The sequence below is a fragment of the Cenococcum geophilum genome, assembly GCF_001692895.1.
Source record: "Cenococcum geophilum 1.58 unplaced genomic scaffold K441scaffold_105, whole genome shotgun sequence".
NCBI lineage: Eukaryota > Fungi > Ascomycota > Dothideomycetes > Gloniales > Gloniaceae > Cenococcum > Cenococcum geophilum.
Window position 1 is genome coordinate 39,724 of NW_027137663.1, and position 16,276 is coordinate 55,999.

Consider the following 16,276-nt stretch of genomic DNA (forward strand, 5'->3'; position numbering starts at 1 on the left):
AGACTAGCAAAGTCTGACTTTATATAGGCCCTATATATATATTACTAAAACTACTACTTAGTTATATTGCTAGCTTATATATGTATATACTTCGCATATATACACCCCTAATATCTTCTACTAACTATAGGTTAACGCGTGCTTATACTAGGCGTATACTAATAAGAGAGAAATAGCGCGTTAGCCTATCTACTCCCTCCACTAGCTTAAAACATAGGGTTAGTATTTTACCTATATATATTTAGCACTAGTAAGCAGAAAGATAATAGGCCGTTATAGTAGAGGTAAGAACTCTAGTAAGTTTGGTTCCTTTTATTACGTATATTATACTTATACTCTATATAAGCTATAGGCGGAACCCGCTACTTAACCTATTTTTACCGCGTAAGTCTTAAGCTATAAGTCCTGGTATATACTAGGCCTATACGCTATATATATAGCATATAGTATACATTATATACAGTTAGAGTTTAGTTAGGGTTTATTTAGTAGGTAGGCTAGGTATATACCTAATATAGGGCAATAGGCCTATATTAATTAATTCTTTATTTATTATAGAACTCTATATAATACTTTCTGTATATATACTATATATATACGCCCTATATGCTAATATTATACTTTTATACTTACTTCTTAAGCTTTACTAGTTATTTTGCTTTATTATATACGTCTTTAACTTATTTTAATTTACTAATTCGTCGCTTTATATTTTCTATACGTAGTATATATACCTCCTTTTTTAGCTCCTCTATAAATAGGTAAGACTTATACCTCTTACCCGTAGTCTGGGGTGTTTAACTTTACAATAGTAGTAGTAGTACCTTTGCTATATATGCGGTGGATATACGCGATATATCTAATACTAATGCAATATTATTATCTACTATACTTATCTGCGAGATAATCTAACTACTAGATATAGTAGGCCTAGGGGTATTAAATAGATTTTAAGGATTCTAAGAAAGATTTAGGCTAGGATTTCTAGTTTACTGCTTAGCTAATTTCTACTATTTCTATACTACTTAAGCTTAGTATATACGGCATATATACGGTATATATATATATATTATTTCTATAGCTATACTACTATCCGCTTTAAGTTACTCTAATTTTTCTATATATTATCTATTCCTGTCTCTTTATATAGCTCTTATAGATTAAATATTTCTTATATACAAAGTTTAAGCCTATACTAAAATATTAGAATATATAGTGCATATACGGAGCATATATCCTTACTATAGTACTACGGTAAGTATGCATAATTTTTAACCGGTAAAGTTATTATCTTAAAAGTAACTACTTTTACTAATTTTAGTATACTTATATGTATATACCTACTACTTATAAGGGACCTTTAACTTTTTCTTTATAAGCCCGGCTAGTATCTATAGTTTCTTCTTATTGTTTATTTAAGACGTAAGCTCTAGATGTAGTATGCATATACTTTATATACGCGCTATTAGTTTTTACTCTATCTCCGCTTCCTATATCTACTTTATAATATATCTTACTTTATAGGTTTAAAAGCGCTTTATAAAGTTTCGTTTAACGTATACTAGGCAGAATATAAGTATATACTAAAGGTGTTTATTCTATTTACGGGATAGGTTAATTATATATAGGTAATCTCTAAAGCCTATATTATAAGTATATGCTAGGTATATACTAAGTATATATAGAGCGTATACTTACCGCCAGCTTATTTCTTATATATATTAACTATAGTAGTATAAAGTCTAGTTCCGTAAATATGTATAAATTATATAGATAATTAAGAGTATTACCTAAAACCTTAAATACTAGCTAAAATATCTTTATGTACTTAGTATATGTTTCTAGGTTAAGAAAGGCGTATACCTATACCTTAATTTCTATTATAAGTGTTTAGTTTATGTATAGTATATATATAGCATAGGGTATATATACGTTTAAAATTCTTATCCTATCCTATAATTAAGAATAGGTTTATTTTACCTTAAACTATTTTAAATAATAGGTCTATTTCGATATATGTTACGCGTTAAAATGCCTTAGCTTATATATATATAGTATACGATAAGGAAATGCTTATTATTAAAGTTATAAATTACCTAAATCTATTACTTGGTATTCTCTTTATATTAATTAATAGAGAACTCGCGTAGTATACCTACTACGCTTAGCCTCTATATATACTTAGCGTGTATTTAACCTATACTTACCTATATATGCCATTCCCTCTGAGAATTATAGCATCCTTTCCTTTTAAACTAGAGCAGTAATTTAATCCTTAATATTAAGACTGCTATATACTATATATAGTATCTGCGTTTTATACTTCCTATATAAAATATAGTACTGCGGTAATAGGATAAATCGACCTATATAATGGTAAGTAGTTTTATTTATATATACTATGTATATATGGGGTATATATATAGTAAGGCTTAGGACATCTACCTACTTTATTACTTTAACTATATTATTAGTAAGGTTAATTAGTAGCTTTATTAAATATAGTAAATGATATATATAAGAATTCCGTATAATAAGGTAAATATAAGGATACTATACTATATTAATAGGAATATAGCAGTCTAACTGTGCACCATATATTTGGCTTACTACCCTACCTTAGCCTTATAGGTAGTTAAATCCTATATAGGCTTAGTATATGCATAGCGTATGCACAATATATATATTATATACTATAATATTTTCACTTTAACATTGTATATCTAATATAGATATATTCTTGTTTAACTTCCTAAACTTTATATTTAACGAGTAAATAAAGGTATTAAATATCTACCTAGGCAGTTGTCGATAATAAAGGCTAGGCAGTATACTATAGTTTAGTATTACTGCTGCTAGAATAACTAATAAACTCTACCTATATATAATAAGTATATATTACATATATGCCGGATATATACGTACTCTATACTAAAAAAACATTGTTAGTCTACTTTTACTATATACACGTTCTTATATACTAGGGTAGATATACTACCGCCATAATTATAGAATACTGTAGTAGTAGCTATATATTATAAGCATATACCTAACATATATAGATAATACTTACTTCTCTATACTTTACTTAAGCTTTTTATTAATCTCTACTACCTAGTATAGACAACTACTACGCTTTTAGAGGTTGTTAATTAATTTAAGCTTAACCCTATTATATAAAGAGCATATATAAAGTATATCCTTATAGGCGTACTTACAGTATCTAATACTACTATATTTAAACGCTTAATAAAATGCTTTTCTACTTTCCCAATTATTATTTTCCCTAAGAAGTTATAGTTATATAATTTTAGGGTTACTAGTTTAATAGAATAAGAATTCAATCTATTAGATGTATAAGTATAGTATATACTTTATATATATATTACTTACCTTTAATATATACCAATTAATAACCTTATATACTATTTTTTTATCCGCATCTATAGACAGCAGAGGTATTACTTTATAGATAAAGTGTGCAATTCCTTCTTTTCTAGTTGCTGGATATATTAGTATTATAATATAACTTAATGCCTGCCATTAGAGCTAATAAGTGCTCTATAGTCTTAGAGTGTGCCCTAGCTATTTTAAGCATATACATAGCATATACACAAAGTTGTATAGAGTTTTACCTTAGAGAGACCTATATAAAATAGAAGCCGCTATTATATACTATCTTAGCCCTCGCCCTCCTTATCCTTATCCTTCTCCTTTTTTTTCTCCTCCTCCTTATTCTCCTTATCTTTAATACTCTCCCTACTAATTATATTATCTTAAGAACCATTATCTTTATATTTAATGTTGGGTACGCTTTAAAATACCTGCGTATACTTAGCATATGCGTAGTATATAGTTATGCATACTAACTAGTAGGCCGTTTAACTATCCTACTATGCTCTCGTTTGCCTTAGTATAGTTTTTACTTATTATTAATATAGTAAGATACGTGTAAATGCGTATATATATATGTGTATATATATATATATATGTATATTATATGCCTATATGCGTATACGTAGTATATACCCTATCTATCTATCGCAGTTATATAAGGGGATATTTAATTTTTATATAATTGGGAGGCGTAGGGCTATAAGGTCGCTCTAGGGCTAGTTCTTAGTAGTTTTACTAGTTCCTAGCACTTAAATCTGCTAAAGATTTGCCCTAAAGCGGCTAGATGTCCCTAAGTGAAGCTCTTACGCCTAATAAGACATTACCGCATTCTGCTATATTCTGCTATATTGTCGTATTCTGCCAAATTCTGCCACCTTATTGTATTCTGCCAAATTCTACCACATTATCGCATTCTGCTAAATTCTGCCATATTATCGCATTCTGCTAAATTCTGCTAAATTATTATATTTTGCTATATTCTGCCAACCCTAAGTTATAAGCTAACTAATTAGGATTTTCCATACCCAGTATAGAAAATCGCTATTAGCTTGCTTACTACTAGCGCCTTAGCGGCCCTCTTAATATTTTAACCTACTACCTAGTAATCCTTACGCTAAGAGCGGTACACTACGCTAAAAGTAAGAGTTAAGGCAATAAAGGTTAGTGGTTTTAGTCTTAATATATAGGCGAAAGGCTTCTAATAACCACTGACCTAGCTGTTAAATTTGCTAATATAAACACCCTAAATCTTTAGCGAACTAGGCAGCGCCCCAGCAGAAAGAGTAGTTTAAGTAACTATTTAGGTTAATCCTAGTAGCTACTAAATAGGAGGAAAGGATCTTATAAACCCCTAGAGAGGTAAAGGGTTTACTATTAAAACTAAATAAGGGAGATTTAAGGGATTAAGGGTCCCTATTAAATAGCTTTATTATAGTAGCGACTAGGCATAATAGGCCGCCTACCGCCGCGATAGCGATATTAACGCCCTAGTATTACTTATTGGTTTTACTCTATTTAAGGCAAAATATTATCTTATTAGGTATAAAGGTAATATTATATTAGGTAGCCTTTTTCGCTAAAAAGGTTATTTAGTTTTTAAGCTCCGCCGTAGTATACGTAATCTTACCCATTTATAGAAATTTAGTAAATGCGAGGGTAAATACGGTATTAGTATTAATATCCAGTAGTAATAGGCCGTGTATTACTACCTAGGCTAGAATATCCCTAGTAATAGGTTACTTATCCTTTTTTACTAAGGGAGAGATAGTAGCTACTCTAGTAAGTAATTAGTATACTATAGGATCCTTAAATACTATAATTAAGATACCGTAATTTATATAGCGCGAGCAAATTACGGAGATATAGGCTCGTAAGGTTTCGGCCTTAAGCCTACCTATCTATAGCTAGGAGGTACCAAATATACGGCAGGTAATCTATTTACCTAGTTTACGCGGCTTAGCTAGGTAGAGGGAGACTCCTTTAAGTACGTAGTATAACTCCTAGCTGTTAACTACTAAGGAATAGTTCCTATGGGTTACTAGCATAAAGCTGTTCTAAAGAAGGAGCGCGTAGAGGTTAGATAGCGCATTAATATTATTTTTAAAGTTTATAGGTGGTTATAAGTAGTTTATTAAGTTTACGGCACCTATTAAAAACTTATTAGCTTTAGTAGTAATAATTAAGGGCCTAGTATGGGCAGAACTAATAGATAGCGGCGGCCTAGAATTAAAATAGTATATTAGCTAAGCTATTTAAATTACCTAGGATCTACTTCGCGGATATTATAATATCGTAAGCTATAGCAGCTAGCATAATCTTACAGAGTAATTTATTTGCTACGCTATGGATAACGGTCTTCTTAATGCCCTGGTAAACTACTATACTATTAGTATAAATAGATAGCGCGCTATACTGCTAGTTAGTAGACTATAGATTAAATACGTAAGCAATAGCATATATCTCTTTTAGGTTAATATAGTCTACTTATTAACTGGGCTTAAGCAATATACTAAACGCCTAAGATTAAGGGAGGTTGGCTATATACTACTACCAGTTATCCTTATATTTAAGTTCTTTAAAAAAAGTAAAAGCCGCTAAACCTAAACTGGGTAGAGGCGTTAGTAAAGAGATAAATATAGGTACGCTTAACGTCGTTAAAGAATAATACCCTATTACTTATAGTAAGTAGGTTAAGCCAGATATATAAGTTACTTCGTAACTTAGTGCTAAATCGCCTAAGTTTATACTTATTTACTAAAGTCTCCGGCTAAGTAGTAATAAAGATTTAAAGGGATCTAAAGTAAGATTAACTAAGTCTAATTATATAGGCGTACTATGCGAGGTAGCCCGTAAGCTATTAGGCTTAAAGGAACAATAATAAGCCGTATTAAAGTGCGGTAGTGACTTTTTTAATAGCACGTAATTGTTTCTATAGTAATAATCACGTTTATATTTATATGGTATTAATAGTATATCTTAAAACTTTAATAATAGTTCCTGCTATATCTTTAGAGCTATTTTAAGGGATACCTAAGGAGTTAGTAATAGAGATATAAGTCTAGATAATAGCCGCTAAGTTATTTAGGTTAGTAAGGATAAAAATAGAGTTATCTAGGTAGTATTCTACCTCATAAGGTAGTTATAAATAGAGTATCTAGTATAGGCCTTCCGCGAAGAGGTTAAATATAAGCGGCGCAGTTTAAAAACTAAAGAATAAGTAGTATTCCTAGTAGGTAACACCTTCCTAGGAGAAGCCTATTAATGTTCTTACCCTATAAAATAGGGGGACTATACGGAACGCGTTATTAATATCTCTTTTAAGTAGTAGATATCTATAACCTATAGAAATAACGTAGGCTTAAATAGCGGTAACTATAGTATATACTAGTGCTCTATATTCTTCTAAGATTATATTATTAACTAAAGATACTAGTAAAAAGGAGATATTGTAAATTTAGCGGTATCCTCTATCCGATTTTAGCACTAGGTTAAGAGGTAAGACTATAATAGGCCCTATCGCGATTCTAATATATCCTTTTTTAAGGTCTAATATATCCTTTTTTAAGGTCTAATATATCCTTTTTTAAGGTCTAATATTATCTTCTTAGAGATAAGGTCGGCGTTATTCTAAGAGGAGTTATAGTTCCTACAAGATCTTGGGGTAGGGATAGATTTAGCTCCTATCTTACAGCTATAGGTTAGAATGCCTACTAAAATAGCTAGTAGATTGCCTGGGTAGTTAGATAGAAGGAAGTACTACACTAAGATCCTTAGGGGTAATAGTGAGTAGTAGAGAGCCTTTGCCTCTATAAAGGTAGGGAATAATAGTAACGTATTAGGCCTAGGTCCTAGGCGTATAATTAAAGTTAATATTATTATTAGGCTAGACCCTACTTTATAAGGTTCGCCTTACTATTCCTAGGCATAAGCTTTAAATAATATAGTATAATCTTTACTACACTTTAAGCACTTATACGGGTACTTACAAGCTATATTATTATAGCCTCTACTATTAAACTTATGGTAGGTATTAGAGGTATAAAAAGTATCTAACCTAAGTCTCTTTAAGGCGGCAAAGCCGATAGTACTAGATATTATAAAATATAGTGCTGTATAATAGGCTAGTATTTACTAATTAACGGGCTCTAGTTAGCCATTAGTTATTATAAAGGTATAGTAGTTAAGTGCTAAATTAAGTATATAACATACCTAGATATACTAGGTTAATAAGGTATAAATTATATTTATCTAAAGAAGTATACTAGTAATAAGGTCCAGCGGGCATATATAGAGGGTGCCAGTAATAACTATATAATTAGTAAAACCTTTAAACTAGACGCCTTTATTTATAAATAGCTTTTTATTTACCTTTACCTTCCTTATAACTAGAGTACCATTCTTAATCTATATCTCGTTGGCGATTTTAATTTAAGCGGTATAGACTTAAAAATAGGCGAGGTTTACTAGATTAAAGGTACCCTTAAAAATATCTAGGTAATCCCTTTTTATAATGCTAAGAAGGCAAAGTTCGAGCGACTTTACGCTAGGAGGGAGAGGCTTACTAAGGATATTAGCTATAGTAGCTGTTATAGTAGCCTATAAGGCCGAAGCGGCTAAGCCTAATTATAATTAAGCTATTTAAGCTAGGTGGTATTTATACTAGCAAGTCTCCTCCGCTAGATGGGCTTTGCGCTCTTCCTTATACTTCTAAATCTCCTTTTTATCTCGGGCTTATTTCCTTTACTCTTTAGTAATTTCGCGCTCTTTTACGGTAGTAGCGCGTATATTAGCCTTAGACGGCATTATAGGACTAATAAAGGAGGGTGTAGCGGTTGTAGACGATAGTATAGTTAAGGTAGGTTATCTAGGTATATTTACTTATTAGGATTATACACGTGTATAAATCTCCCAGTTAGTTATAAGCGGTAATAGTATTATAAAATAATTCTTAAACGAATGGATGATAAATATATAATAAATATTAATAAGTTTAGCGATATTAAAAGCGAATTAGCCACGTAGTGACTGCGTTTGATATTCGCGAATATTGCAGGAGGTGCGTTGCTAAGGTGGATGCTGCCAAGCAATATATAGACGCTAGTATATATTTTGGTTTGTGCGGTCGCTTGAGTTAAATGTGGCTACCAATGCGCGTTCCCCGTTCAGCTTTCGCCGACCCCCATCGGTGACCCCTTTCAACTTTTCCGTGACCCCCCCGAGCTGCACCCCGGTCTATCGCATGGCTGGTGTCAGCCCTGGAGTTTGCCGTCTGCCAAGACTCTTGGCGGGAAAACCCCGCCTAACACAACACCATCTCTTGCATCTGGAGGCAATAGGTTATACTACCGGCAACATTTCAGCTTTCGACTTTTCGGCTACGCCACGTTTGGTTGGTTAGAGATTGTTTGCTGAAGCTAAGGCAAGTAAGCTATGCGAATGGCTAGTCCGCTTGACTGTTCGTGGAGATGCTTGAGGCGGCGCGGAGGGAATACTAGTAGGATGAAGTGTAGGCGGAGGTCCTGAAGATACTGGAGCCGGGAAACGAGTTCACTTAGGAGGTGGTTAACTAGTTTGGGAAGACGCAGATGCAGGCGAACAAGGCGCAGGTTGCATGCTTCTATGAGCTCAAGTCAAGCAATGTGGGAAAGATTGTGGGGAGGGAGGATCGAATGGTAGGTTTGGAATAGGACCATATGCCTTATAAAGACTGACTATTGTCGCAGCAATTTATGGTGAGTGAGAGCTCTAGTTGCCTTGACCTATCCGACTGAATAAGCAAGCTCTCGCTCTTATGGACCTACTTTAATATAAATAAGTTCGGGAAACCCACGGAGGAGGACTTTAAGACGGTGAGGGATGTAATTAAGAGGATGATCGGGGCAGCTTATGGGCTAGTGCTTGCTCGAGCTTAATGTAATTATGCGTCTTCGTAGTAGCTTTTCTGTCAGGAATGCTAGATAGCCTAACTTGCGTGCAAGCAGATCACGAGGCGTGCCTGTAGTGAGTCAATTCGTCCCACGCGACACCGGGATGTGACAGCTTAAACAGTTCTTTCTCTGCAAGACGCCTGCAACGAGCCGACGAAAAGTGTTTGTTGTCCATGGCCTTGGTGGCATAGGCAAGACGCAGTTGGCGGTTGAGTTCGCGCGGGGAAACCAAAGCAGATCTGACGGCAGATGTTGTGCGGATGCTCAAGCATCCCATAATTGATATCGATGTGGCGGTGCGGGAGTGTCTCTGGTGGCTGTCCCTACCATCAAATCGTCACTGGCTCTTAATTTTCGACAACGTTGACCGCGACTACCACAACAAAGACGATTCGCAAGGTACAACGTCAAGGACATTTACTTCGAAATTCGGCTTGAGTTTCCGTCCGTGCACGTCCGTGCGTTCACCTCTTTTAGCTCCCCTTGGCAACCGTACAGATGAGGCTGGGCATACGGAAGCTTTGGAAGGTTCGCAGCCAGCGACTGGTCAGGCCGAAGTGGTCAGGAGGACACCTTCGTGTCTGAAGAAAATCCTTTTCGATCAATGGAAAGGTTTGTTCCTCTTTATTGGCTGCCTGGCGAACTGAACGTTGCCATGTGACTCTGTCTCGCATTCATCCGTAAATGCGTCTGCACCGAGGTGTGGTGGCTTGGTTATACCGTCTGCCTAAGCTGAAGTTATTTAATCTCGGCCATCCTCCGGTTTTTAAGACCGTATTCTATCTTCTTCGAATTACCGATTCCATTCCGTTTCCTGTCCACAAGCTAAATATTCGTCTCTGATCTAATACTATGTCTAACAGCAAGAAACAAGAGCCCACGTCTAAGCCCGCCGTCGCTGAGCCCTGTGTCAGCGAAGGCGGCGAGCGTATTTCTCGGGACCGCGTTATCCAAGCCATTAATGCTCTTAATGCGCACGATACTTCTAGTTCCGGTTCCAGTTGGGATGGATACTGCCCATCCGGTCTTTCCTTCGAGAAGGAACCTAAGAAAAAGAAGCTGCCACTCCCAGAAGACAAGCTCCTAGACGGCCTTAAGGATGAAGCCGACAAACTTGAGAGACATACCATTACCAACGAAACAACCTTCCCATGGTGTACTATCGGCAAAATCTACGCCGGGAAGGACGCCGACTTCAGCAACCCCCTTTGGATGGGCAGCGGCGTCCTTGTCGGCCGCAACCTCCTCCTGACAGCCGGCCACGTCGCCCCATGGGGCCTGAACCGACCCTGGATGAAATTCATCCCCGCGTTCGAAAGCCGCGCCGAGCCTTTCGGCGCCGCATACGTCCTGAATTGGTACGGCTACCGTAGAGATGGCGACGTCCACGGAAAAGACTACGTAATTTGTAAGCTTAACACAAACATCGGTGACCAATGCGGTTGGCTGGGCTACCAGTGGTGGAGCGGTCAGGACAACCAGTACACCGACCGAATATGGACCAGCGTCGGATACCCCGCCGAACCCGCGAACCCGGGCGGAATGTACATGCTCGTTGAGGACAATGTCGGGATCGTCGACGTCGACGACGAAGGCGCGGATGGAAAGGAGCTCGAGTCTAATGTGTTCAGTCTTGGCGGGTGGTCCGGTGGACCACTCTGGGGCTACATCGGCGGCCAGTCGAGGGTGATTGGTGTTCTGAGCGGTCAGGAGACGGATTTACTGCAGCCTCGGCACACCGTTTCGGCGGGTGGCAAAGCGATGGGCGAGCTCATTATTTATGGGCAAACCAATTTTTTACCATAAGCTTTCCACGGGGAGGGCACAAGTGCCTAGGGATCTGACGGTTCTGACGAGTCTGAGTGGTCGAGAATTGCACTTACCGGCAAAAGAATTGAGTACAGTAAAAACTCTTTATAACGATACGGTTTTTTTCGCCGTCCGTATCGTTATACCAAAGGTATCGTTGTATTCAGACTTTGTACGTAAAACACACCAAAGGTCAAAATTATATAATGATATTGCATATCTATGAGCCCGAAGTTAAAATTGAGCGATCAGCTCCACCAAAAAACGATTTGATCGTCGTCTGCTTGGTGTTTTAGAGTCGTCGTCCTTGGATTTGACGCTCGTGCCTTAATAGAGTTGTAATAACCTCTCTCTTACTATCCTCCTGTTGCTCCTTATATAGACGAAGCTTTTATAAGGCCTTTATTGCCTTATTAAGTTTAATTCGAGGTTATTGGGAGTCCTCCTTATCTGTTTCTGCATTGCGATCTAGCCTAGCGTAGAGCTCCGCTACGTACTTAATAAGATCTTTAGTAGAGTCTACTACATCTTCACCTAGAAGATATATAAAATTCTAAATATTTATAGGCTTACGGATCCTTCCGGCAGCACGTAGTTGTTCGGCTATCTCTTATACCTTATTAATAATCGGATCTATATAATTATAAGGGCAAGGCGGCGGGCCTTCTCTTAGGCTAAAGAGAGTAGATTTAACGAAGTAACTATTAATTGCTTTTAGTATAACTTCCTTCTAAGCTACAATTGCCCATTAGATAGCCCAAAGCACATATATCTGCTTAATTGGATCTTAATCTTAGAGGGAGTGCTCCACCATAAATCTAAGCTAATATTATTGGTAGTATAACTTAAAGTTTGCGATAATTCCTTAATTGAGTGGCTGGTATATAGAAGTATAATTAGGAGGAAGAAACTTAACTTGTGTATTTTTAAGAGTATTATTTTTAGTAAGTATTTAAACAGCTACTTTATGCGCGCTAAAATTATTAAGTAGAAGGAGGACTCTTCTGCTATATATCCTTTTGTTAAACTAGGTAAGCCATTTAGTTATAATTACCGTCATCATCTAGGCCTTCTTATTGCTCTTCCATATAATATTAAGTAAAGCGATATTAACGTAAGCTCTTATAAAATATTATGGCTAAGCTAAAGATCTAATTATCTAGAGAGGAAGCTTATCTAAGCTATCTGCGTTAGAGCAATTAGCTAGAGAGACTCTTACCTTCTACTTTTTTATTCCTAAAAGAGCTTTAGTAGCTAATATAGTATCTAGTATAGCCTTTTAAAAGAGCCTAGTCTTATTTATATTATAAACATCCTTTAACAGAAAAGACATAATAATCGCACGAAGCTCTATCATGCGATCTTTAGCACCTTCTATATTAACTAACGTAGCCTTGCTATATTGCTTCCTTTTATAAATTCCGTTGCGAGATTTAAAACCCTCTAGCCACCTAATTAACTACCTTAGCTTAGGCAATTAAGCTAGTAGAGGTATCCGTTACTATAATTAAGATGCGGCAGTACGTATAAGATCGCCTATAATAGAAATGCGTAAGATCTATAGGTGTTAGTGCTACTTAAAAAGAGCTTCCTTAAGGAGAGGATATTTGCCGGCCTACTGTTACTCTCGCCCGCCGTACCTACATAGCAATTTAGCTAAATTAAGGTGGTTAAATTTGTCGCTTAGTATTTCTAATATTAAGGATTAATTAATCTTTTAACGGAGAAAGTCGCTTGCCTATAAAGCAATATATTTTTATAATAAGTAAGGGTGTTTTATATAGTAGGCGCGTATTTTCTAACGCTTAAAGTTAGAGAACCTATAACGATGTTACCTTTAAGGGTTTTAAGATCTAGGCATAATAAATAAGATAGAATTAAGTATGGAGAGTAGGATTTAAGTATTATTTTAATAGATTTTAATCGTTATATAATGAAGATTGATGGCTAAACTTATGGTGAGGAAAGGTCAAATCTGACGAATTAAAAACTCCTTATACTGATTTTGGTGGGGCCACCCCTACAATATTATTAAATGTCAGAATATTGTAATATTACACCAAAAAGGGCTTGGTTAAGGGGTATAGATCGTAATATAGAGTATATTGTTATAACCCCGTTATCGTTATAAGGAGTTTTTACTGTAGGGGTTAAAACCTAAGGCGTGACTTATAAGGCTCTAGTAGGGAGATATAGAAGGCTAGGTAGAGCCGTACTATAGTAGGTAGAAGCTCTAGCTTATATACTTGCTACCCTACGCGCTCTAGGATCTAAAACAGTCCTATAAACTTGCAGTTAAGCTTTTTATAGGGACGTTTCGTGCGGATATTCTTAGAGGAGAGTAGGACTCGTTTACCAACGGCGAAGTGCTTGGCTAGGTGGTAGCGATTATAGTATTTTACCTAAAGCTTTTAGGCGTGTATTATTAACGCCGCTGCTGCCTTATATATAACGCGTAGGCGTTATAAATACGTCTTTATAAGTTAGATATTTGTTAACTTAAACCCCTCCCTACCTTACTAGGCGTCTTAAACGCTATCTAGGACGTTTAGTAGCTAGCTATAGGCGAGCTTAATAAGGGAACGCTTTATTATAGCATAGACCTTAGAGTTATAGGTAAAGGCTGCTTCTTTAAGTAGGGAGGCCTAATTAAACTATTCCTAGTTTGTAAATATGCATAGGTATACCTTAAGCTCCTAGTTTTAACGCTCTATTTAACTATCTATCTACGGGTAGAATATAGTACTAAGTTTACGTTAAACGCGGAGATGGTAGTATATAGTGCTTTAGTACTCGCTTATAAATATACTACCCCTATTAGAGATAATATTATCTAGAGGCCCTATTTGCGCAAAAACTCTAAATAAGAGTTCTGTAAGTTGCGTAGCATTAATTATCTTACATACTAGATAGTAGCGTACTAGCTTTATAAAATGGTCTATAAGGATAAGGATAGAGTTATACTCTACGCTATTAGGAGTCTTAGACTCTAGGAAATCCATAATAAAGTTAAATAAATAATGTTATTAGGCTTAGGTGGGGACCTAGAGAGGCTGTAACTTATTATAGGGTTTATAGCGGCGCGATTTAGAGCGTTAATAGGCATTATAATTATTTAGGTATTTATAAAGGTCCTAGGTAAGGCCGTTCTAAGCGTACTTTTACGCGATTACCTTAAAGGTATAGTTAAAACTATAGTAGCCGCCTATAGGATCGTTATAATTCCGCTTAAGGATCTCCTATTATAGTAGTATATAATTTAGCACCTAGACCTTATTATTTTACCTTAGGAGTCCTTAATTATTAAGGGTGTAGTCCTTATTACTAGTAGAAACTCGTCCTTAAGTTAACTAATTATATATAGAGCGTATAAAGGCGTCCCTTTTTTATACTCTATAAATAAAATTAACCAGTAACTTAGGGGGTTGTTTTATAAACGCCGTTTTAGCTAAAGTAGCTACTACTACCTCTTACTATAGCACGAGACTCTATATAAAGTTAGTGCTAGTAAAGTAACGTATAATATATAGGTAACTCGCCGGGTTATTATAGGAGACCGTAGCCTAGGCTAAGGAGTCTTCTCTAAGGTTAAGCGCTATTAGGTTAGTTAAAGTAGTTTTAAAGAGAATAGCAGGACGCTCTAGTCCGCTAGCGCTAAGTTTATAAGGGTCGCTTATATACTACACGTATACTACTTACTAGTTTAGTATAGTAGCATTAAGGCCGCCTATAAGGCCTATAACCTGCTAGTGTATTACCGTTTATAACGAAGCCTTATAGGAAATACTATAGTAGACTTATTAATAGGCTAGGTATATAGGTAGATAAGAAGTTAACAACGTAATAATAACTAGTAGAGTAGTTGCCTAATAGATTAACTCTAATTGTATTCTAAGATTTACTATAAAGAAGAGAAACCATCTATAGAGACCGTACGTCCTTAAATATATAACTCCTCCCTATAGTAAAGGGTTTAGTATATTAGTACGTTAGTACGTCGCGTTCCTATATTCCTATATTCCTATACTCCGAACTTATAACATAACTAGCTATATAACTTAGCTACCCCTTATCCTATAGCTTAATTAGTTCTAGTACCTCCTATACTGTCTTAACTAACACATTTATATCCATTCTTAGTAGTCGCACTACTGTTAATATAAGGTCTGTAATACTATCCCCTTCCTCTTTATCTTTATCCTTAAAGATATCTCCTATCTCTAAGTTGTCTATTAGAGGTATAGCATTCCCATCTTTAATTTAATAACCTTTATTATTCCTAATACCTCCTATTAGATCCTTTACGTCTAATTATTATAACTAGCTAGTAACATTTATTCTTTCTCTTAGTAAAGTTATGCCGTCCTATTTTTATTATATAGAGAAGAAGTTAGTATATATTATAATTGCGGCTCCGTTTAGTTACTAACCTTCTTTCTATACTAAGTGTACGCGAGCGAATATGCGATTATCCTATAATATTTAATCCGTCTCTAACGCTAAGTATACATGTTTTATTATTCTTTATAACCGTTTAATTCTTTATTTAATCTTCTCTAAAATTACGCGTATTAGTAGCGGCTAAAAGACTAAAGAGTAAGCTAGCTAAGGCCCTTACTAAGGTTTAACATTGTTTTAATAAGGCGTCTTAGGCTCTAAAAGCTTAACTAGATACTTATACTCGCCTAAGCCGTCTAGTAAAGGTGCTTAAAAGAGTTTTATTTAGTAAAGCAAGGTCTATTTAAACTTAAGGTTAAGGAGGCTAAAAAGGATTTTATTTAAGAAGAGGCGGAAATAACTAATACATTAGTAGTGGATCCTCTAGATAACCTAGTTTGTCTATTACCTTTAACTAATCCCTTTATCTTTAGCTCCTTCTTAATATTACCTAACCCGTTTTCCTCTAATACTCTTATACCTTTTCTATAGCATTTTTTAAATTCTATAGTGGTTTCTAGGTAGTCTTATTATAGCCTATCCACTTAACCTTATACTATATTTTATTGTTAATGTCCTTATAACTAACGATCTTTAAAACTTACTATTTATTTTCCTTTTATTCTCTATATATATCTACTTTATAAATTAGTGGCTTAATATTCCTATATACTGGCTCTAGTATTACAATATACTATATAGGGTAG

At 35.4% G+C, this 16,276-nt stretch overlaps 2 protein-coding genes across 2 annotated transcripts; both read left to right on the forward strand.

Annotated features, from left to right (window-relative positions):
- The first annotated feature begins 8,781 nt into the window (after window positions 1-8,781).
- On the forward strand, window positions 8,782-9,369 carry K441DRAFT_671624 (uncharacterized protein). The gene is made up of 3 exons (XM_067650447.1): window positions 8,782-9,068; window positions 9,120-9,128; window positions 9,177-9,369. The coding sequence occupies exons 1-3, from the start codon at window positions 8,982-8,984 to the stop codon at window positions 9,306-9,308; spliced, it is 228 nt and encodes a 75-aa protein (XP_067496392.1). The 5' UTR covers window positions 8,782-8,981; the 3' UTR covers window positions 9,309-9,369.
- Window positions 9,370-9,961: 592 nt separating this feature from the next.
- K441DRAFT_671625 (uncharacterized protein) lies at window positions 9,962-11,327 on the forward strand. Its single transcript, XM_067650448.1, has one exon. It carries the CDS (start codon window positions 10,176-10,178, stop codon window positions 11,127-11,129), a length of 954 nt encoding a protein of 317 aa, XP_067496393.1. The 5' UTR covers window positions 9,962-10,175; the 3' UTR covers window positions 11,130-11,327.
- The last annotated feature ends 4,949 nt before the right edge of the window (window positions 11,328-16,276 follow it).

Coding starts and splice junctions, on each gene's coding strand:
- K441DRAFT_671625 (XM_067650448.1), top strand. CDS start 10,176: ATGTCTAACAGCAAGAAACAAGAGCCCACGTCTAAGCCCGCCGTCGCT.
- K441DRAFT_671624 (XM_067650447.1), top strand. CDS start 8,982: ATGCAGGCGAACAAGGCGCAGGTTGCATGCTTCTATGAGCTCAAGTCA.